The 24,649-nt window shown below is 36.0% G+C and overlaps 1 protein-coding gene across 1 annotated transcript in view; it reads right to left on the bottom strand.

The window, feature by feature from the left end:
- The window catches only part of tnr (tenascin R (restrictin, janusin)), an 89,238-nt gene that overhangs the window by 50,583 nt on the left and 14,006 nt on the right, over window positions 1–24,649 (bottom strand). The window contains exons 6-14 of the mRNA XM_037682261.1: window positions 21,176–21,295; window positions 20,904–21,047; window positions 19,569–19,684; window positions 12,651–12,801; window positions 6,585–6,763; window positions 6,188–6,278; window positions 5,560–5,642; window positions 2,471–2,573; window positions 1,620–1,709 (exon numbers count right to left, since the gene is read on the bottom strand). Coding sequence (XP_037538189.1) covers window positions 1,620–1,709; window positions 2,471–2,573; window positions 5,560–5,642; window positions 6,188–6,278; window positions 6,585–6,763; window positions 12,651–12,801; window positions 19,569–19,684; window positions 20,904–21,047; window positions 21,176–21,295 — 1,077 coding nt within the window. The remainder of the gene's footprint in view (window positions 1–1,619; window positions 1,710–2,470; window positions 2,574–5,559; window positions 5,643–6,187; window positions 6,279–6,584; window positions 6,764–12,650; window positions 12,802–19,568; window positions 19,685–20,903; window positions 21,048–21,175; window positions 21,296–24,649) is intronic.

Genomic DNA, 24,649 nt, shown 5'->3' with positions numbered 1-24,649 from the left:
CACTTGTCTCCAACCTCATTTTCCCCACTCTGGGCCCTTGAGCAAGGTCCTTAGTTAACCCCCACCATCTGCTCCCCTGGGTGCCCTAGATAGCAGCTCTCTGCTCCACACAGATGGCTGTGGTAGCTTGTTGGTCTGTGGTTGCATCAGGAAGGGCATCCGGCATAATATTATTTGCCAAGTCTTCGTGCGACTTAGTTCGCTGTGGTGACCCTTGACAAGGGGAGCAGCCGAAAGAAGAATAATAATAAGAAGTTTTGCACTGGACGCTCTCCTTGATGCAACCTGTGCTCCAACTCACAGCCTCAGGATTATAAAAGTGTGGCACTGATGGACCAAGTTACCACCGCCCATATGGTACAAACAAATAAAACCTACAAATTCTAACAGCTTTATTAGTCTCCCAGTCTGTCATTTAAAAAATAAATTCTGGAGGGCCAAACGTTTCCTGACAGGTTTGACTTTTTCCATGTCGGTCCTACAAATTGTTCCATTAATGTTGGATTTTATTTTGGCCGACCTTCAAACTATGCCAGTTTTTTTGATTAACAATAAATAGATCTAACAGGTTTAGAAACCTTGTTTCTCAGTTAAATATAAAAATAATCCTGTCCCCCAAGTGCTTATTTACATAAAATTACACAGATTTCTGTATTTTTTAATCTACTTTATCATTACATATTCACAGTTTGATGCCCTGAAACAACAATAAAAACAACAACAACAACAAAAAGAACATTAATTTAAAAACATTATGTTTCTCAGATATATATTTAGAAAAGGACCTCCTTATTATCCAAATAATCTTCAGAGTTAACTCTGAGTTAATCTTCTCCTCAGATGATTTGCTAATCCCTCCAAGGTTTTTAGGATGAAAAAGAAGTCATTAAAAACTTCAAAGCAAAACACAATTAATAAAAATATTCATTCAGCCACTCCACACTTTCTGTAATGTGGACATCGGAGATCCATAAGGATTCTTTAAAATGGCTTTGATGGATGTGGTGCATTTTCAAAGTTCAAAACGAGCACATGGTTAAAGTGCAGAACAATCTGTGAGTTAAATGGATGCATTTATTTCTTCTGGAAAAAAAATGCCTTCAGCTACTAAAATAAATGCAAATCCATGAGAAATAAACACGACAGAACTTGATGGGAAAGACTGGAGACACTTCTACACACTGACATTTCAAAGAGTTTGAATTTAAACTTGTCTATTTTTTTTCCCTTTTAGCCAAATAACTTCAAAAAAAACTTTCAAACAGTCTACTGAGGACAAAGAAATAGAAAAAAAGCTTTTAGCTAAACGGCAGTCTTGATTAAAGATTTTCAAATGCTATAATGAGAATTTTGACCCAAGGTAATAAAAGAGAACAAACACCTCCATAAAAACAGCACATGTCTCGCCAAAATCAGATTTGCTTGATTTTTTAAAATAGCTTTTGGAACAGGAGTACTGACCCACAGAGTGAACATTGATTTACTTGAAACAAATGCGCTGAGCTGGGAGCTTTATGCTTAAATTTCCCATACAAGTTTTTATTAATATCCTTATGCTGTTTTTATGTATGGTACCATTTGCTGGATTTATGCAGTGATAAAAAGTACAAACAACTCACCTGTCCTTGCGTTCATTGTGGCTGGTGTGCTCTGGTTGCCATCTTTCATGGCAGAGATGCCAATGCCGTACTCTGTACCCGGCAATAGATCTGATAGAGAACAAGTAATTTACCAATCAATACATCGAACTACGGAGCACAGGTTCACAGTTTCCTACTCACACACAGGGCATGTCAATTAGATGGAGACATTCACTCACAACACTCCTATGAACTATAAAGTGTTGATTTACAAGAACATTTTCAAATAAATCGTTTTTTTTTTTTCTCTGCAACTCCATAACGAATGAGATTAAAATCTATTGAATATGTTTCAGCTTCTTGCCCAGTGGAAATAAAGATGAAGAGATGAGAAACGAAAAACAACAAGACCAGATGACAGATTATTAGAAGGAGGGGGTCAGATGGAGAGAAAACGAGAGTGATGGAGACGAAAAGTGGAGAGCGTATTGATTTGAGAGGCCTGACAGAATAACGCAAGGACCTTTTGCTCCTATTCTCATGCAGGCCTTGCCCTTTGGAGCACCATGGCCTTTCAGTAAAAAAAAAAATACAAAAATAAATCCCAGCTGAGCCATCTTTTTTTTGACAGTCTTTCAATATGGCCTCAGGACAACAAGCCTTTTCACAGATACAATCAGTAGCCCGTCAAGTAAATGTTAGCTCTGAAGATAATCCTGCCATGTAAAACAGAACGTGCCCAGCTTCTTCAGCTCACGTTAAATACATGCACTGTGATAACACTGAAGACATCAAGAAAAACAACACGCAGAGTGTAAGAGCGCTACACATGTTCATGATAAATAATTCAAGAAAAACTGCACAGAACAAGAATAAAACAAGCAGCGTACCTGTGAGAGTAGTTTTAGTGGTGACGCCCTCATTGAGTGGTACAACGACTTTGTCATACTGATCTCCAGCTAAAGTGCTGTACACCACCTGATATCCCTCCACCTACATTCAAACGCACATAAAAAAAACCTTTACAACAGCAAAAACTGAAGAAAACATTTGTTATAAATGTGCATTCATCAGCTAGTGGTGTTCACATAGTGAATATGCCTTTACATGCCCAGATGGTTTAAGCTGTGAAGATCAAAAATGTGTATTTTGCAAGTGAGGTTTGTTTATTGTGGTTGAAATTTGATTCCTGTTTTGGATTATTATTGTCACATTTCTTGGTCTATTTTTATTTTGAAATTCTCAGAAAATCTTTTGACAAATATGTAGGTACTAAAACTGCATCAATACATTAGGTAAAAAAATGGTTTGCCTTAAAGTATTAAAATCACTGTGTTACACACCTGGCTCCTCCATTTTATAATTTAAAGGGAGGCTTGTCTCAAGAAAGTGATCTCACCTGCAGAAAACACTAATCAAATGTCTTCTGCTTTAGATTTTAATAGGACTGGACATAATAAAATGTGTTTAAAGACAAAAACTGTATGCAAAAATGTCTAAATGTGAGTTCCTGAGAAATGGTTGCAGTAGTTAAAAAAAAAAAAAAAAGAACTGTGACATATATTTGTTGTTGTCCTTAGCTGGTTCACACTTTATATGTTTCTTTTAGTCTCAGAACAGGTTTTTGTGTTAAGACTTTATTCACAGTGACAGTGAATACATTTGCTGTGCTAACAAGTATGGAAACAAACCAGTTAGGTTTGCTACTGAGTCCAGCAAATACTGACGTTACTGAGCAAAACTAAATGTATTTTTATAAATATTGTGACTAGTTGCACCCATTCTGTATGCTTACAAGCTGAAATTGTTGTTTCCTAAAATATATAAAAAAAAAAGCACAGCTGCCAAATAATGACAAGACATTTTTAAAGAAGGGAAAAACGAAAACAATAAAAGGAGCTGTTTTCTTGCAAGTAATCAGTAGGACTCAAACTGATAGGGGAATAAGTGCAGACAGAATAATTTTATATAAATGAATAAACTTACAATATGCTTAGAGATACCAGAGGGAATCAGTGTTGCACTGAAAGCCTACAAAACCCAATGGATCAGTTCTAGACGGTCAGCTACTTTTACTGAATCCAGTAAGGGTAAATACTAAAACATAAGTGAGTAATTTTATTCAAATGAGTAGACATATTTCTATAAAAGTTGTTTCCATAAAAATATGTCTGTTTTGACAACAGCACTCAGGTGATAACACCGTCCTCATGGGACTTCCTTCCTCTTTCTCACACTCAGCTGCTGTTGTGTCATGGGAGCAGATAATTTAATGTGAGTGTTTGTACGAGTGAGTGAGTGAGAGAGACACATAGAAGCTCATTACACTGCACAAGGTTTCACAGGTTTTAAAGGTGTTAACTAGTTTAAATAAAAAAGCAACATTAATACAAAGTAGAAGAATTGGTCACCATATATGAATGGGCGGCCCACCCAACTACTGACAATCTCATTCATTAAAAAATTAATTTATTGGATTTTTAAAAATCCAAATAATTTCCTTGTCAATGATGGGGAGTGACCTTTTGTGTCAAAGAGCCTTATTCCACTGTTTGGAAGGACGATGCATGTTTATACCCAGTCTAATCCCTGCGTCTCTTGAGCCCACACACTGTTATTCTTCTGTTTCTATCTTCAGTGTAGCTCCGATAATGTTTTGAAGTAATAAATAGGCATGTGCTTGAATGCAATCACCCAAACTGTGGACTTACAGAAAAAAACGTTTTGTAAGCTCAATCATCCAGGTAGATAACAACAAAAATGGTAAAATCATGTAATCTGGTCGTGTTTCTGTGGCCTGTCAATCAGATCTGTCCCATAGGCAACCTTCTTTGCTGTGTTTCAAGCCAACCTTCTGTTGGACTCCCAGAAGCATGCTTTAAACACATACAAACAGAGCACACCCATCTGAAACCATCAACCATCATTAACAGAAACAGGTCCAGATGACATGAGTTAAACATTGTTGATGTTATCTACCTGAATGATTGAGCTTACAAAACTTTTTTCTGAATCACTTTGGCCTTGGATGTCCACAGGCTGTTTCTGTGAGTAACAAGTTGGCCACCTCGCCTAAAACACTTGACTGCTGTTAAAAAAATTATTGATGGTTTCGTATGGGTGTGCTCTGTTTGCACGTGTTAATAAGCCTACTTCTGAGATTTCAACAGGAGATTGGCTTGAAACATAGCAGTGAAGGCTACCTATGGGACAGATCTGGTTGACAGGGCGCAGACTGACGAAGTCCTCCGGATGGGGGACGGAATGTTTCTTCACTTAAGAAACAGGCCCAGATGACATGATATAACCATTTTTTTTGTGGACTTAGAGGCGTTTAATTTTTACTTGTTCATTTATTTAGTTTTGTGCTGAGAGAGTTTATTGAACGAAAACCTTATTAGGTATAATACATGTTTCCTCAACTCCAAATAGATTAATATTGGATGATAAAACAATCTTAATATTAGGTCTAAGTCTTTCTCTTTTGTCTAACTGCAACATATATAATGTGTATTTAAGCTTATATTACTACCTGTGAAATATATATTTATACAAATCCATCCTACTTGCAATGTTATATTCTACCATGTTGTTGTTTACTACTTTGCTTTTGGACCTTGTAAATATATATTTATTTCTTTTTCACCTTTTGGTACTTTATTTTGTACCCTTATTGAATGCCTTATTGTACCCTATATATGAATGTATTTCTTGTTTGTTTGTTCTTTGTTTCCAGCGAGTCAAATCAGTTCTTCTCATCCTGAATATTTCATTGTACTGTTTACCTTGTGTTAATCTGCACACGACAAAAAAACACAACTTGAACTTGAACTTAACTCTTAAAACAATCAGAGAACACAAAACAGAAGCTAAATGGGGCTAAACTCACTTGTCCCAAGACGAATATCTCACTCAGTCTCTCAAACTGTCAGAAAGCAAACTGGGATAAATAAATTCAACCTCTTCCATGTCTCTTTACCTCAGCTTCACTGTTATCCCATTCAAGCTCGAGGGTAGTGGAGGTCTTGGACACAAGCCGTAAGTTCTTGGGAGCATCGATCTCTGAGAAGAACGATAAAGCTGACAATGTTGGGAACACAGAAACCGAATCTCAGGAATCATGAGCAAGAAAAAAAATCAGCTATTTAAAAGCATCAGAAATAGACACAAATCGATGTGAACCGCCATTTACTATAATTCAGTGTTTATATGAGACAATTGGCTGCCACTTTAGATTTTTCAGTTGCATTTGTCACCACTTTGTGCAGCTTTTACTTCATTTACAAACGCAAAGAGAGACTAACACATACATAGATTTCGCATGCATATTTTTGACTGTAAATGTAGCTGCAAATGATGCTCATATAATACACTCAAAACAAATCAAAAGTACGTTTTCATTTATATAAATTACTCTAATCTGCACAACATTGAACAAAACAACAGTTACCTTGAAAAGCTATTTCTAACCGTGTTTTTTTTTTTTTTTTCCGGTGCAAATAAACAACGTTGCATGCATTAGACAAAGTGCCATCACTGTTGTATTCTCAAAGGCAAGCAAACGATCCCACAAATCATCAGCACATCTGCTTGCTGTCAGACCTCACCGGTTGTAAATTCAGTGGAAATGGATCCGCTCTCGTTTCCCTTCCTCACTCCGCTCACGGTCACCTCATACCGAGAGCCGGGACGAAGAACCTTTCAAAAAGGAGAAACACAGACAGTTCAGTCTCTTTAGGCTTTTGTGTGTGTTTTCCCCTAAACTTCTGTTTTGTTTTTGTTTTATCTCCAGACACAGACGGTGGGGAAACTCTGAGATTAGATCATTTAATGAGCATTGCAAAAATAAATAAATAAAATATATCAGCACAACCCAAGGATAAAATGTACCTTGCAAGAACAATTTTATTTTATTTTTCCAACCATCTGTTGATTGCAAGCAGGACCATTTATGTTACAGTATGATAAAATCTGTGCCCTCTGCACAAAATGCATTTTACACACCTGAAGAGAGTACTGGGTAAGTGTGGGCTGGAGGCGAAAGGTAGTCCGTGGCCCGTCCCCTCCGGCTAGGCCATAACCCAATACAATCTGATCAATCTTTGCTTTTGGCGGCATCCATTCCACAAAAGCTACTGTGTCTGAGACGTCTCGCACAATCAGCTGTGTGGGACCATCAATCACTGCAAAACAGAAAGGAACAAGCCATTTGTTGTTTCCGCTTTCTCTCTGCTAGCCCTGCCGTGTACTGCAACTCTAGTTTATTGACCAAGACTCAGCCTTATTTGACATTAATTATATATATATATATATATATATATATATATATATATATATATATTGTGTCTGTTATTTGTTTGGTACCAAAACAACATTTTTTACAATAAATTTGTATAGGAAGAAATAGTCATAGCAGTTATAAGTCTACACAGTGTAAGTTTAGACTTCTTTTAAATATGTTTGAGACAAGTTGAAACCTAAATTTCTAAAGAATTGTCTGAAGAGCAACATGTTACTTTTGTAAATCAGTCCAGTTGTATGTTATAAACAATTTGATTTGATCCCAATACTTGTCTGTTCCAATTCAGAGATGACAAAGTTAGAAAGGAAAGTCTTGGACAGTTTAGACAAGGTGGCTCAGTTGGTACAAGCGAGAAGGTTGCCGGTTTAAATCCCGGCCCGTGGCCTTTCTGAGTGGAGTTTGCATGATCTCTCTGTGCATGCATGCATTTTCTCCAGGTACTCTGGTTTCCTCCCACAGACCAAAATCATGCGTGTTAGACTGATTGCTAACTCTAAATTGTCTCTAGATGAGAGTGAGAGAGTGAATGGTTGTTTGTCTCGTTTGTCTCTATGTCCTTGTGATGGACTGGAGACCTGTCCAGGGTGTCCCTGGTCTCTCCCACAGTGATAACTGGACATGGGCACCGATGACCCCCAGCATCCCGAAAAGGAAGAAGTGGGTAAAAGATAATGGATGGATGGTTTAGACAAGTGCAGAAGAAGGATAGTTGATATGTTGGACAAATAATGTTGAACACTGAGCTGCAAGGAAAAAGGAAAAGAAGATCACAGAGAAGGTTCATGGATAAATACGAGGATATGTAGAGGATTGGTGTGACAGAGGAAGATGCTAGAATAGGGTGAGATGGAGGGAAATAATCTGCTGTGGCACCCCATAAATAAATAAACAAAGTGTTATGCATTGTCATCATTAAATAAAATGTATTATTATTATTATTATTATTATTATTATTATTATTATTATTATTATTATTATTATCATTGTATGGGAACATACAATGGTGAAATTGGTTCTTAACCCATCGCACCTGGGATACACACAGTGGGTAGATATGCAAGCTGCCCGGGGAGCAATTAGGGATTGGGTGTCTTGCTCAGAGACACCACAACATGTGGGAATGGCTGGGGATCAAACCTGGGACTTTCAAGTCCTGAGTTGGCTCCCCTACCCCTGCCCCATCTTGGTCCATCAAGGGAGCAACCATAAAAAAAGAAAAGGAAGAATGACCAATGCCGTGTTGAGTCTGAAAAGTTTTAGTTATGCATAAATAATGTACCATTCGTACGTTAAGGATGTTCTCCTTTACTAGTTTAATTTGACTAATCTCAAGAATGTGAAATCAGCAAAACATTGAGAAAAAAAAAGAAACTCAAACACAAGTAGAGTAGAAATAAGTGTGGTGTAATGGTGTTTGATGCAACAATGTGGTTTGAACTAGTTTAGTTACTCTTTTTATAAAACAACTATCTTTAATGCCTGTTTTAACTTTGAAAGCCTCGGGGGTTCACAGTGACAGATGCAGAGACTGACTGTCATTCATGTTACCTTTATTAAATCTGACAGATGCTGAGACAATAAACCTTATCTGTGAAAGGTGTAAATTCAGGCTTCTACATGGCTTGTTAAGAAACAACACTTACTAGGTGTAAAGAGCTAAATACACAAAAGGTATTCTGAGAGAAACACTGCTGTTTAACAGATGTGGGATTTACACATTATTTCTCAGGAATGTCTTGTTAGAGTGCCAACACAGGCAAGACAACATTTCAATCACAGTAATGGCATATTAGCAACTATGTTAATCAGCTCTTTGTATTATTAGTCTGATAATGCTACATTTTGTATCAGATGTTTTTAACAGTTCACAAGAAAAACAAAGGTGTTTGAACTCTAATTATCTCATTTCTTGATTGATTTAATTTCTGTTAAATGAAACTCAGTATGGGATTAAAATGAGACTAATGCAGAGTTTACATTCTTACAATGGGTGAAACTGCTGTTTAAACCGTGCACGATAATATTGTGGAACATAATATAACCCCGTGGGAGCTACTAATATTGCACTCCACAGCAGACAGCTCAGTACACACGTTTTAAACTGAGAAGCGCCACACGATGCTTGGATAGCACAATTATTCACTATTTCTGGCTCCAGAACTGACTCATCAGAGACAAATCTCACAGTCTGAGTGATTTAGGAGTGGTGCTCTTATTCTTATTTACAGCCACAGAGCTTTTGGGATCTAAATAGTCTTCGGACTCATTCTTGACATTTTGCAGGTCCATCCTGATGCTTGATGTATTAGAAATTGCCCCCCTGGGTCTTGTCCTAGAAAACATCCTGGAGAAGGCAATTGCTGAGAACCAGCTCCCACATCAGCTGTGCTCTCTCGCCGGGTTTTCTTCCCGACTCCTCAGGGTGCTCCCTCCACCTCCAAAGAAGGATAAATCTTTGTTATAAATATTTTAGCAACTTCAAATTTGTCTTTTCCTCTTTCTTTTTCCAATAAGGTGTCATGCAGTGGGCCACTATAAAAAATTAATGAGAGTCTGAAATGAATTATTAATCAGTTCCTAATTACAATCCCCCAAAAAACGAGAAAGACTTGACAAGAAATTTATTGTGTTTTGACTGCAGACGTCAGAGTCTGAATTGTTATGGACGAGATTTGAATTGGATCTATTACACCTGTCTCACTGTTGTTAGCTGGATGAAGAGTGGGGCAAATATCTAATTTAAATTTTCACCGGATATTTAAATGCGGCAAAACAAACACTGCAAGCTGCCTGTTTTACAGAGTAAGTGACATGTCTTTAAATTGGCTACATTTTGTGTGGATTAGATTATCTGAATTACTGACTGATTAAAGAGAAAAATAATACCCAAAACCAGTTAACGTTTTAAAAAAATGTTTAGTTATTTTAAATATATTGATTTAAAAAAATATATCTTTTCTCTCTGTTGCAATTACTTTACAGTGAATGCCTTGGTTTTGGAAATGGTTTGACAAAACTCTGGTTAAAAAAAATTCCTTTGAACTTGCTCAATAGATTTCCTAACATTGCAAAGAACACAGCTGCACTATTCATCTACAATATTAGCATTAGCATAGATATCTAAGTTGTACCGCTACCAATAGTAAAGAAGGATGCAATACATACACATAACTGTTTTAAAATAAAGCGTTAATGTCTTTCCATCACCATATGAGCGAGCCGTGCTTGCACAACATTAGTGTCTATCAGTACATTTTTAACTGGGCCCTGGGGCTAAATAAAGCTCATTTCATTTGGCTGGTGAATTAATAAATTATTATGCACAGTTTCATAGAGGAATCGGTTCTAGTTCTGTTTAGAAAGAGTTAATGACAGATGCCTTTGCCAATCAAAGTGCTCGCTCACAAGACCGGATCAGGCCCGACTCAGATGATGGAACGTGACTCGCAGCAGAGTGGTAAAAAATAATGTCATTAAGTTCAGCAAGATGTGAGAACTAAGATGAGATTTTCACATATGGCATACTTACTTTTCAAGCCAATGTCTGCCAAATGATAACATCTACTCATCATCCATAAATAAAATTTACGCATATACAAAACTTTCTTTTACATTAGATAAAATGTTATCCAACTTTATCTGGTCACTAATGGACAGCTATGTCCTCAAGAGATACTCTCTAACCAATAAACTGCCTCCTGAGCCCTGAGTGGTGAAAAGTAAACTCCTGAGCTGGAGGATGGTTGTAAGAAAACAATGAGATGCTGCACCAGTCGCTGCTAGGCAAAACTAATAGGTTCAAATGAGTATGTCTACAGCTAATGATATTAGCATCAATGAGCTGGGCAGCAGCATCAACCACTAAAGTTAGTGTTCTGTGAAGCTGTTATGCAGCTGGAGCAAAAGTAACCTGCAGACGTGTTAATTGTTCAAATTACTGCTTCGTGTTTACACCTCATGTATCTACCATTAAGTGGAAATGAAACAAACCGCGTCTTTTAACACCAATGATGAAATTGCCTTTGGTGCTTTCCTTCAGACATTAATGTTGTTATAAACTCTGTTTTTTGATTACTTGTTCCTTTTATGAGTTTTTGTTATTTGTATTTTGTATTCCCTTGTCGTTAATATGTTTTGTTTTCTCTGTCTTGTTGTATTGATGTTTAGTTCGGTCACCAGCAGGGTTTTTACCTGATTAGTTTGTGTATTTTCTTAGTGCCACATCTGTCAATTCTGCTCCTCCTCCGCCTGCTCTCACCTTTTGCCGTTTGTTTTCACTCGGGTTTCTTTAATTAGGTTAACCAGTCTAGGTCTGCTAATATCCCGTCTCTCTTCCTCCATCTGTGGACCATGATGCATGTCTGCATGCCATGTGGGTGTTTTTCTGTCTATTTCCAATTCCACCTCAGTCCAGTAAGTTTTGGCTGCCACATCATTTTTTGTTTTTAAGTTAAAATAAAACAAGTTTTTATTTTTGTTTGTTCTTTTTATTACTGGAGCTCCACGTGTCACTTCTGTGCTCCTGGGTCCAATAACTCCTGCCACCATGATATTTGTTAAATTACTGTGCATTGCAATAATTACAATTATTGCATTATTATATTCTTAATTATTACGACTATACCATTTTGATTTTGCATTTTTATGTACAGTAATCCCTTAGTCATCGTGGGGGATCCGCAATAAATGAAAAACCACCAAAAATTAGGAACAGTAGAACAAGTAGTAAGTAATAGTTTATTTTGTTATAAATAGATAGATAGATTGTTAGATAGACAGACAGACAGACAGATAGATAGATGTATAGATAGATAGATGTATAGATAGATAGATGTATGGATAGATAAATAGATAGATGTTTTAAACCTTTCCCACACTCTTGCAATATTCTAAACAAAGTTTCTAAACTCTAAATGCTCTAAAAGAGCACAGAATATCTAAAAAAGCACAGAATATCATGATTTTGGCTGCACTATTGGCCACACCCACTTCTCCGCTCTGCACATGCAGAACAGAGATCAGCTGATCAGCTGCAGGAGGAAGCTTCTCCCACAGCTGTAGGGTGCAGGTGCCAAATAAGTTAAAATAATTAATAAAAATAAAAAATAAAAATCCATGCTGATTGTGCGGCTCATCAATCAGCCAATTGCGTGTCATGTCCAATCTTATTTTGAAAAGCCGCAATAGAGCGAGTCCACAAAAATCAAACTGTGAAGAAGCCAGGGACGACTGTACACTGATTCACAAGATCAAAGAAAAAAATGAAATGAACTACACAGTAAAAAAAAACATTATTAGAAACTTTTTTAGCACATTTAAAGCTAAAAGAATACAATAAATGCTGATCATAATTATCAGAAATTGATGAAAGTCAGACCCTTTTTTTGTCTGATCCGAAACATTTTGACTCTTAAACAAATGACAATCTCTATTATATCTGATTATTAAAAGGGCTACAGTATATTTTCCTGTGACCATGATAAGCATGACATGAAAGTATAAAATTGCAGAAAAATATAATAATATTTTTGCTGTATTTCCATTCAATGGCATAATTCTATGTTTGATGCAGTCAATTTTTTAAAATCATCTGTGAGGTTTCAATTATTTGTTTTGTTTGTTACCATTAACCACTGAATGAGTGTTTGCAATCTGCTTCTGCACAGAATCACAGTAAGCAAATTATAGCACCCTCCAATAATTACTTTCACAAATGAATCTGTGAAAGTGATGCAGTTAGTCTTGAGCTCCTATTTAAACATACGTACGTGTTGTGAATGTGGCTGTGACCGGCTGACTTCGACCCTGGTCTCTGAGCGCCACCAGGTTGATGGTGTACTCCTCTCCTGGCCTCAAACCAGTTTGTACAAACGTTGTGATAGTGCTGGGTAGCTGAGCAGTCATTCCTCCATCGTTGTCCTTTGAATAAACAGAGACAGATGTAATGTGACAAAAAAGAAAAACTCTGAAACATCTACTCCGTTTATTATTTGGGTTTATATCAGCAAATAAAACTACATACTATAGGTAACATAACTTGAAAAAAAAAAGAATTCTTAAAGGAAGGAATGTTGCGTTATGCAGTGAATTTTCTGAAAGCTTTCATATGCTAGAGCCTGTTATTTGCCAATGGTGAACTGAAAACTTAAAATGATTTTACACAATGAATTCCCAAACCATGTTACCTTGCAGAAATGAGTGAGCAACAGTGATATTTCCAAGGCCGTGTTCTGCAGAGGCAGCACTTTGCATTTCCAAAGATCTGTCACTCATCAAGACACAGCCCCAGCTATAACCAGCTGTTTTCAAAAAGCCAGAGTTGCAAATGCACTTCCTGCTGACAGACAGATGTTTTTAACCACTGCAGGTTTGGAAACCCAAACCAGCTGCACTTTGATGGTTTTTATCAATTCAAAACGCACAACAGCTTGTTACTTTCTATGAATAAATTTTGAATTGGAGCTTTAATTTAATCACCTCGACTCAATTACACAGCTGGGGAGTCAATAAATTCTAATCAATCTCTATAATAAAAATATACTATACTATAAATACTATATCATGTATGTCACTACCTTACCATCATAATTCAATCTGTGTTACTACCTGTGCAATATCCTGTCACACAACCTGTGTAGTATACTATGTTAGTTATGTGAAATATATATCATGTGCATTTTAGCTAAAATTACGACCTTGAAATACTTATTCATACTAATTCATCCTACTTGCATCGTTATATTCTACCATGTTGTTATATACTATTTTTTCTATTGGGCCTTGCAAATATTGTATTTACTTTTTCACTTTTTGGAACTTTATTTTGTACCCTTATTGCATGCTTTAGTATTTTCGTGTTTGCTTGTTCTTTGTTTTTAGCGAGTCAAATCGGTTCTTCTCTTCCTGACCTTGTGTTAACCTGCATATGACAAATAAACATAACTTGAACTTGAACTTGAAAAAGACACAAACCCTTGACTAATAGCCAAAATCCATAGACAAAATAAACAACAACAACCAGCATTCTCAGTGCTGAGAATGTTGATTTCAGTGTGAAGTGTTTGCACTTCATTTTCTACACTGCAAGATCTTCATTGCAGGTTTGTAATTAGGTGCAGTTTGTTAGCAAAATTATGCATCTGAAGCTTGTTCATAAGCATCCAACTTTGTTCAAATTAGGGGTAAAAACTGTCACAATAAAAGTTATTTTTTTATGTTCTATTTTGTCTTTGTAGCAGGCATAAACTATTTACCTTTTCCATTGTTTCCTTTTTTAACCTTTAAAACAATGATTTAATAAAAGGGGTAAATTTGCCGGCAATCCTGCCCATCTGTTTCCTCATAATCTAACCCTGTATTTGACAATGATGATTGAAAGATTCTTCTTCATGACAGCCCTTCGTGTTGGTTTTTCCAATCATTTACTTGGACAGATTATCTTGGAATCTTAAATTGTCTGAAATTGGATGTTGTGAGATTTACAGAGAAAATAATCTGCCTCTCAGATCTACACCAAGTTTCTTGAAGCCTCACCTTCATTGTTCTCATTGGTCAGTCCAATTACAATCAAAATAACCTCTATTATGTTGTGACAGAGAAGCTGGCAGCTACAGCCAACATAATAATCCCTAATAGGAGGTTAAAGCCATAATAACTGTCAAAATATGGGTTTTATTTTTAATTTTTATTTTTTTTAGGTTTCTGAAACATTTTCCACATTATAAGATGGTTGTTAATTAACTCAAATGCACCAAAGTTGCTATAAAAACTTGATTTAGAAAACTGCAAATATTTGTTTACAACTAAATTTGATGACCAGCAGTTTGGAATAACTTTGCACAGCTGATTTGCATATCTTGTCCTCATTTTTTGCTTCAACACTTTCCAATGCATTTCTTTCTTGAATTTACTTTCCTTCTGTCGACTCTCATCCTTACAGTTTTTAGTTGCTGTTTCCTTTCAGAAAATAAGAGAAGAACTTTCTCTGTTTTGGACCTGGTTTCTCTAATTTCATCGGTCTCTCCCCAACTCTGTTAATCTGGGAATATTTTACCTACTCAATAACTGTCGCCCACAGTTTAGAAAATGTTTGACATGTACTCCTCGATGTTTGAATGCAAACAAACATCTTGTTTAAGTTGGCAACAAAACCTCACTCTACTAATTTCATACACTTATTACAAATTATGTGGTAGACATTTGCTAGAGAATTATCTAAATTTAGAGGTGATTTTTATGATAGATATGAAATGGCTATTCCTCTGTTGAAAAAAAAAATTGTAAAAACCTTTTTAAGCTTTTAAAGTGCTCATAATAGCTCTTCTTCATGCTGAGATGTTACAGTTTTCATTTAGAAGAGGTGTTTCATACAGCAAACAGCTGACAGTTTAGTCTGAATTACTCAGAGTAACATCGACCATCTTTTCTGCTGCAGTGCAGCTGGTTTGTCTTTTTGCTGGAGAGCAAGTTCATGCAACAATCTGGAATTCAAAGTGAAGAGGTAAGAAAAGTAACCAATTTATTTATTATTTTTACTTTGTTATTGTAAGAGAGGTTATTGGACTTGGTGGATGATCTGACTACTTTTAAATGTCACATCTCATAGAAGAAATCATAGAACATTCACCTCCATTATTGTCGTTTAGTAAAAGGCTTCAAAAAGACTTCAAGGTTGGAGGTAGAACCCACAGAAAAATAATACCAACATCCACAACGGTGTAATTGTGGTCTAAATTTACAATTTGAAGAGGCATAACTTATTTAAAATTTAAAAAAAAAAAAGTAAATTTGCACTTTCTCATAGAGCGTTTCGAACTTTGAGTGCTGACTAAATGCTTCAGGTAAACCAGCGGGAAGCCAAAGTTATCCTTCTATTCTAAGAAAATTTAATTTGGGAGGAATAAAAACAGTCAAATGTACGACGGAGCTTTAGATCCACGCTAAGAAAAAAAACAAAATTAAAAGCCATAAAATTATGAGAATAAAGTAGAATAAAGTTCTAATATTACGAGAATACAGTCACACAAGACAAGACATCTTTTTTTTTTTTTTTACAGTTGTCATTATTTTTTTCCCACTAGTCGGAGTCATGACGCGACCTGTCAATCCAGTAGGCGTGTCAGCAAATGACCAATCCAAAACTAAATGAGTCGTAATATTATCCGAACTCCGACACGATAAAGCAGAGTTTACCACATTTTAACTGTGGTAAAATGAAGAATGTTTGTTAAACTTTATTGTCATTGATGCTAATACTCAAAACGTGTTCAATACTGCCACCTACTGTTGTGTTTTTGTATGCTGCTTCTGGGATGCATACGTAACGTCATTACGTCATGACTTTCGTTTTTTGTTTCCGTTTGAAAATGGCGCTCGGTAAGCGAGACCGTGTGCGTGCAGCGCTACAGGTCTTCAATAATTATGTCAGAAAGAGGCTGAAGAGACCTAGCGACTCACTTATAGGAGCATTTAGCTTCAGATTGGTAATTTGCTGACACGCCTACTGGATTGATTGACAGGTTGCGTTGTGGATCTGACTCGGAAAAAAAAAGACTCGTACAACTTTATTCTTGTAATTCTACAACTTTATTCTCGTAATTTTATGGCTTTTATTTATTTTTTCTTAGCGTGGCAATGTGTGGTCCTGAAGCTCCGTTGTACAAATGGAAATTAAAGTATTATATTTTTCGTGAGGAAAATCATAAACTTGATATTAATACTGAAAATGCTGTGACTGTTCCTAACTATACATGGTGTTCATATGTCACACTTGCCCCCACCCTCATTCGCCCCACTCTGGGCCCATGAGCAAGGCCCTTAACCCCCACCATGTGCTCCCTAAACAGGTCTCTCTTGAAAATGAGTTCTCGTGGCTCAATGAGACTAACCTGTATAAATAAAGGCTAAATGAAAAAAAAAAAAAGTCCCATAAAAGATCTGCGCTTCTTGTATGATATGCATACAATTTGCGGTTTCTGCTTCTAAAAACATTAACGAGGACTCTTGAACATCCCCTCTCTCTCCATGAGCACGATTTCCTCTTTAGTAAATTTTGCATTTGTTCACAAAAGGGCTTAAATGCCTCCTTCCATTAGGAGATTGTCAAAATTCACAATCCCTACTGCTGATTTAAATCCACGGGGGGTGTTGCTGCCAAGTCCTAATATGATTTCCCCCGTGGTCAGAGAGAGTGGGAGAACGTGAGAGAAGATTGAGGCGAGTGCATTTACAGGAAAATGAAAAGGATGGAGAGTAGTCAGAGAGGAACGAGTCACAGATATCAAGCAAGAGATGGTTCAGAAAGTTTAATCAAGAGATTAGGAAAGGTTCAAGATGAAGGAGAGTGTCAGTGGCAAAGTGTCGGGACTTGGAAAAAGGAAAAAAAATGAGGGGTTAAGCTGATAAAATTAAGCAGACTTTTCTTTTTTTTCATCATATACTGTAAAACAAACAAGCATTCATAAATGATTAAAATAAACACACAAAGCAACCCAACATCAAATTTGGATCACAGTGCCCCATCAGACCATCAGATATGCTTCTTGAAAACACCTTAAAGGAGAAAACCAATTACTTTGAGAAGGGAGATTGGAGTTTGAACGGTACAACAGGTTTTAGAAAGAGAAAGGTTTCACTTTATGGCTTTAAGTCTGACCTTGATATGGTTAAAGGTTAACAGCTTATCCATCTAATAGCAAAAAGCTTGAGACAATCCACTTTTTCAAAAATCTGATCTTGGTTTCAGTTGAGCCAACCTCCAAGAAATCATAAATCATCAATCAAATGCATATCTGTCCTGTTTAGATGCAAACAGAGACTAGAAAATGATAGTCAGAATTGTTATTTTAATTAATTATAACTCAAAACACCAAGAAGACATTAAACTATGTGTTTTGTTTTTAACACTGATAGACAAAGGTCTTGTGTTTAATCTTTTACAGCCTAAAGCACAAAAAAGATGTGTACAAAAGAAAAACAGTTATATATATAGGTTAAGAAAATTTGACAGTTCATGTCATGTTTGGCATTTTTCCATATTTCGCCAACAATGTCAATTCATAGCCAATAAAACTCAAATAATAGTTTTGGTGAGGATTTCTATTGTGTTTTGATTTGTTTCAAAATGCAAGAAAGAAAATCCAACTTTGAAGATTTGTTTTTGAAAGTTGCCTTCATGCAATTGTTTAGATTCCTTGTAGTTTTAAAATACCAAGTCAAAAGAAAAATGCAGCAACATGTCATTGTTTTACTGATAAATCAGCTGAAAAAAAGGTGAATTAAAAAAAGAAAATTATAATAATGAAAACTGATTAATATAAGTAACTATACATGCTTAATATTGAATTTGTTTTAAATAAAACCATCTTAGGTATTGTGACATTATTGCATGTTTCTAGGAGGATTCAAACTTTTTAATATTCTTGTACAAGTTATTACCAGTAATTGTGAATGAACATGATTATTGCAATTTTTAACCATTATAACTCCCAAATTATTCAACAGAAACATTTTAAATGTGTACAGAGCCTTTGTTTATGCAGCCATGCCTAACGATGTAATTTAATGTTGCATTAATGATACTGGTCGTAAGAGTTTGGTGTTAGTTTGGAGCAAAACAAAACAAGAATGATTAAAATATTGGTTCAAACTTGAGTAAAATTATTTAAACACCATGAACACCATTTGATTACCATAATTTCCAGACTATAGGCCACTACTTTTTTCTCATGCTTTGAACACTGTGACTTATACAATGCTGTGGCTAACTTATGGATTTTTTATTTCATTTTAAAATTATTTTTTGATGGGCTAACGAGCTTCATGCTGCCTAAACATTTAGCCTCGTCACATTTTGGACGCTCACATAGCTGCCCAGTACACTTCTCTCTTGGGGGGTGGGTCCTCGTAACCTCACCCCCCCCCCCCCGCCCCCCATTCTCTCTTCCCTTCTCTGTTGTGCCTCCGATGGGCAAACAATGAAGCATTTTCAGCCACTGTAAATAACTGTGAATCGTGCATTAATGTGGCGCTCTGAAATCGGTGCGAGGCTTGGACGACTAGTGGCAAGAAATCGTTTACCAAAACTGTCCACATGCGAATAACAACTTTTTCTCGTCTGCCAGTGGATCCTGACAGAGGAGCAGTGTAAAAAAAAAAAAAGTCTATCATCAACTGTTTTCGAAAGGCTGATGCATGATGAAGAGGACAGCACAAGTTCAAGGGTGCAGAGTGCATGAGGAAGATGAAGATAGCGCTCAATGACTTCTTGGTAGGCTACTGTATTTATTTATTTAACCAGCTGAGTTACAGGCACTGTTCGGAAAAAATGCGTTTACTGTACGTATCTGTGTATGTTACCGGTACATATTTAATTAAACATTTACAAAATCTTTCTGTGTAAATATCTCTTGCTACAACATGGACACCCGCAGCTTAGTGTATAGACAAGTGCGGTCAATATATCTACTTTTTTCTTTATAAATTTCGTGGGCACTGATTATATTCAGGTGCACTCAATAGTCTGGAAATTATGGTACAGATGTTTGTATTTACTGGATATAAATTAGTCTTAGAAACAAAGGTGAGGTAACCCTAAAATACATGTGTTCCTGATGTACTTGCATATGTGCAGCAGAATAAAAAGCAGTAGCCCGACACCCATGAGTGGTCCCTCAGCTTGGCTCTACCTTGGGGATGAAGCTGATCTCCCATCCATCAAAGGAATAGTAGAAGGGTTTCCACTGGACCTCCACTGACGTCTCTGTGATAGATTTGAAGACTAAACCATCTGGATTGGAGAGATCTGAAAATGTTGCCAGACACATGTTGTTGTTCTTCAGTGACTCACACAGCCCATAAATCACAGCTTCATCTAAAAACATTTCTCTTCCACAGTGTTTTATCTGTTCTGCAATGTTTACCTTTGATTTCCATATTTTATGAATATGAATGATGCTCCACTAACAAGATTATTTTTGGAATCTTGTCGAGAAATTGTCTAGAAATCTTGAGATTTTACAAAACATTATTGTCCACCCCTGTTTACTTTTGTCTACGTAATAAAACAGAACTGATGATTTACTATTTTAATTACTGCAGAATTAAAAAAAAATCTTGTTTATTCTGCATTTCCATGAAATCCAGGATAAACACACCAACACAGCCCCTGAATACTGTTCAGGTTTAATGAGTTTGCTGCTGCATTATAGGGTGGAATTCAAAAAAAAAAAAATACAGTAAATAAAGGCAGATTTAAAATGTGATATACAGAATGTCACATATTGCAATGGAAACCAAACTTATTTTAATAGTAGTATTGATGACTGTAAAAAAAACAATAATAATTTGCTTGATAAAACTAAATAACCATAACTCACAGGCCTAAATTGATTTAGCAAAATCACTTTGTCACGTTCCTAAACATCTTTAAAGACAATCAAATTCTCCATTGTATAATTGCATTTCACAAAGACAACCCTATATATCATATCCTCACTGAAAAATGGTTCCATCAAGTTTAATTGCCCTGAATTTACTTTGTTACTCGAAAATCTACCATCTCTGAAATGAAATTCACTTATCTGTGAAATGGAAGCTGATTTTACCATCCACGGTGGCACTAATGGAAATGTGTTTGTGCCGCTACACATCGGCTGAAATAATGAATAGGCTCTTACTTACTGAGAGGTTTGATAAGTCTGCACATTTGGTAGGCATGAAAACAACTGGCGTGTTTCCCTGTCAGGTCCAACAGCTTGTTATTAACACCTGCCAGTGTGTGTGAGTGGGTGACACTAAGCAGTTGTTACAGGTTTAACATCACTGCTAAACTGCACAGAAAAGCAGGTTATGCTTTTCTATAACTTCAGATTACATCTTTAAAAGTTTTTTTGTAGTTTTTTTTTATAACTGCTTTGTGAATTAAAGATGAATAAACAGATGTTATATTAAGTCCTGAACTTAACATGATTGTGTAACGTCAAGTGAAGCTATACAGCAAACAAACAGGTAACGACACTTACAGGTCCAAACAGTAATACTGGCAGGAACGCTGATTGTGTTGTTGATGACAGCAAACACATTGACGTTGTACTCCATGCCTGCTTCCAGCCCTGAGATTGTCCATGAGGTTGTATTGCCTGGAAGCCTTATCTCTAGCTGCACACCTGACAGAGCGATAAGAAATTGGTTACAAAATCTGATACGAGGATGCACTTTTTGTCTTTTCGGACACAACGAAACAATAAAAAATGATGCTGCTTGTCTTGAAAGTTCAGCTCAGATTCATACTTACCACCAGGACTGCTTGGTGTGTAGGTCACTAAAAAATCGGTGACCATGACGGACCCTTCCCACTCCAAGTCAATGGTTTGATCCGTTACCCCTCGTACATTCAGGTTCATGGCTGGTGCCACTGTGGATTTACAAAACACAATTGAGACATGAGTCACCTTTTTAATGAAGCAAGGTAAAAAAAAAAAACTAAACACTAACAAATAAAATGTCCTAAAGGGGAGAAAATTCATGTTTTATTTTTTTCTTTCAGCTTTGTACTCACACCGTTTTAACGTGGACACAATGACTTTGCTATTGCTAACATTTTGACAGCCAGCATTAGCCACACGTTTGTCAGAAGTTTATACAAATGTAGTCACAGATATCGAGATTAAAATGCAGTTTGCAGCCAATCTGTCTCGGTGTTAGGAGAGATATTTGAGGAACTGATGAAAGAACTGGAGCCATGGCCCCAGTTCCCAAACTATACCACAACATTAAACAGTACAGCTGTACAACACACACCCAGAAAAAAATACAATATGTCAAGATTAGGGATGCTCCGATTAGATTTTTATCTGCTGATCACTGATATCGATCACATGGAGTGGGTGTAAATTTTTAGATTTTGTTAAGATGAGTGCTACTTGCTACATGATATGGAAAATAGGAACCATAAAATCACCTTAATTTGGACAAAAACATGTTTTTATTTACTTTACCAAGACAAAAAACATTTTTAAAAACTTGCAGGCACAGTACAGACATTAATTACACTATTTATATAGATATATATATATATATATATATATATATATATATACCACCAGACCTCTGCAGGCTGCAAAGGTGATCGTTTTTTGTGATCGGTGCTGAAAGTCATTGATCAGTATCGGCCGATCATATGCTTTTTAATGGGAATTGGCCGATTATGATCGGTGGCTGATCGATCGGAACATCTCTAGTAAGGAAAAGACCTTTTGAGCAGTGTGTAAATGTAGTCTTTTTCATGAGAAATCTATTCTGGCAACACATCTGTATTAAACAGCATTTAGAACAATCCAATGATTGCTGGCAACATGATTCATTTGTTGTTGTCAAGATGGGCTCACTTACTAATGAGGATGTCATACAAAGTTTGTTCAAAATTTTAATAAAATTAATGCCATTTATGTCAGGATTAGTTAGAATGCATTAAAATAGTTAACAGTTATGGTAATTGAGAAGAGGTTTCACAGTGTTTGCTCTGCAGTATGTGGACTGATTGCAGAATTTCTTAAATATCAATTGACAAGTTTGTGATTTTTCCGTGATTTTTTTCCTATGATTTAAGTAAACGCATTGCTAAGAGAAACTCTGCACATTGAGTCAGACTCATTTTACTTATCTATGTGCTGCAGATATTTCCAACAAGGAGACAACACAGTGGATATGATTTAATAGTCCCCTTGATTTTTTCAAGGTTGATAAAATACAATTAAAAAGTGCATTCCTTCAATATAATGTAAAGAGTAAAGAAACTTCACAGACAAACATGAGAACTATGGAATTATCCAATTTGTTTTCAGGTACATATTTCAAGATGTCAGGGATATATTGATAGTGTTAACCTATGTCAAGATGGGTGTTGCAGCTAAGTTAAATGAGCAAACATAACAAATAGCTTGAACTTGGTCTGTTTTACAGTTATTTAGCTAAAATGCAACAAGGATTGAGTTTAACCCATGCTCCAAATATTATCACATCTTGCATGAGCTTGCAACATCTCATAATATCACGCATAAAGGTTTGATCAAAACAGCTATAACTATAACTTCTCAGCACAAGATGATTTTATTTTAAAACACTGGTATAGGCAGTAGGTGAAAGGGATTAGTTTCAAGAATACTTGGTCTTTATTTTTTTAAATAACATCACCACTATCTGTAATTTTCTTCAATTTTCTTTACTTTTTAGTCTTAATGAGCCTGATGTTTGGGAAACAAAGTTTTTCAGATTTTGCTAATGACTGCTTTGACCGGTCAAATAACTCTCAGAAGACTAATGGAAAAAAAAAAAAGCTTCAAAAATGAGTGATAGGTATGTTTCAAGGTCGGTGAGCAAATGTGATTTGAATTACCATAATTTATAATTGAATTTTAAAAGTTTGCCAGAAGTGGGTTGCAACATTTGAAATTAAGATCAATCATAACATCAAAACATTTGTTTTATGCTGTCAACACTGAAATGCAGCAGATTGGCTGCAATGTTCTGACTGCTCGAAAAGGAAAGCAAAAATCACCTTATGCATTCTAGACATCTGGTCACTCTCAATACCAGTAAGAGTACATGGTCAGGTAGCCTCCAACACAACAAAGTACATTAGTCCCTCGATACTTCGTGGTTCAACTTTTGCAGATTCGCTCTTTCGCGTTTTTCAAAGTATGGTACTGTAAGATTGTACATGACAAAAAAAGTGCTGCCATTGTTGTTTTCTCTCAATAAGCCTACACTGTATCGCCAGCCTAAAGGACTACATTACCCAGAGGCCAACAGTGCACTACCCAGAAGGCAAAGTTGCTTTCTGCTGAAATGGACGGAAAGTTTTGATCTGATCCCAAAAAGTTCAGTCCTTACAGTATTCATAGTGACTTAGTGGCTCAGGGGATGCAGAGAGCCAATCGGACCAAGGCTGGGTACGTCTGCCGAACTGGAACCGAGCTGCTGTGTTCTGCAAAGCTGGTGAGTAAAAGGGCATTAAACACCAAGTTATCTTCATTAATAAACTCTTGCTTTAGTTCAGTTGATTTAAATTTATTAGTTCACTGAACTGTTTTGGCTGTTTCAACTCAGAAATCTATGTAACTTCTACTTCACGGTTTTTCACTTATTGCAGGGGGTCCTTAAGGTAACCCCCGCGATAAATGAAGGACTACTGTATATCCATTCATCCATTATTTTTAGGGATGCACCGATCCACTTTTTTTAACTTCTGATCCGATCCCGATACCTAGATCTGAATATCGGCCGATACCGATCCAGTTCCGATATCATCATCATCATCATTGATTTTATATGAGGCTGTAATAATCTCCTCTCAAGTACAATTTGTACAAATATATGCATGCATGTCCAAAAAGGCAACTTGAGGTAAGTTTTATTAATGTTGGAAAAATTTTAAAGTTAGAATTAAATTCTGCTAACACAAAACATGTTTCTTTTTATTCCTAGCTTTAAAGTTGATATTAAAGTGATTAATTTAAGTGAATGTTTAAAGTTATTATTTTTTTAAAAGGGGCAGATATAAGAATTTTTTTCTTCTTTATTCAATGTTTTCTTTTTGATGATTTTTTTATTATTATTTTGGTTCTTTTAAATGAATGAATAAATTAATAAATAAAATATTAAATGGCTTCAAACACCTGGCATAAACCAACAGACATGTTCCGGTTTTTAGTATTTTACACCACTTTATAATGTAGCTGTTTTTTGTTTTTAATATAATTTTCAAATC

The sequence above is a fragment of the Nematolebias whitei genome, chromosome 9 (genome assembly GCF_014905685.2).
Source record: "Nematolebias whitei isolate Nwh7 chromosome 9, NemWhi1, whole genome shotgun sequence".
NCBI classification, from domain to species: Eukaryota; Metazoa; Chordata; class Actinopteri; order Cyprinodontiformes; family Rivulidae; genus Nematolebias; species Nematolebias whitei.
This window is presented reverse-complemented; position numbering and strand designations above follow the sequence as displayed.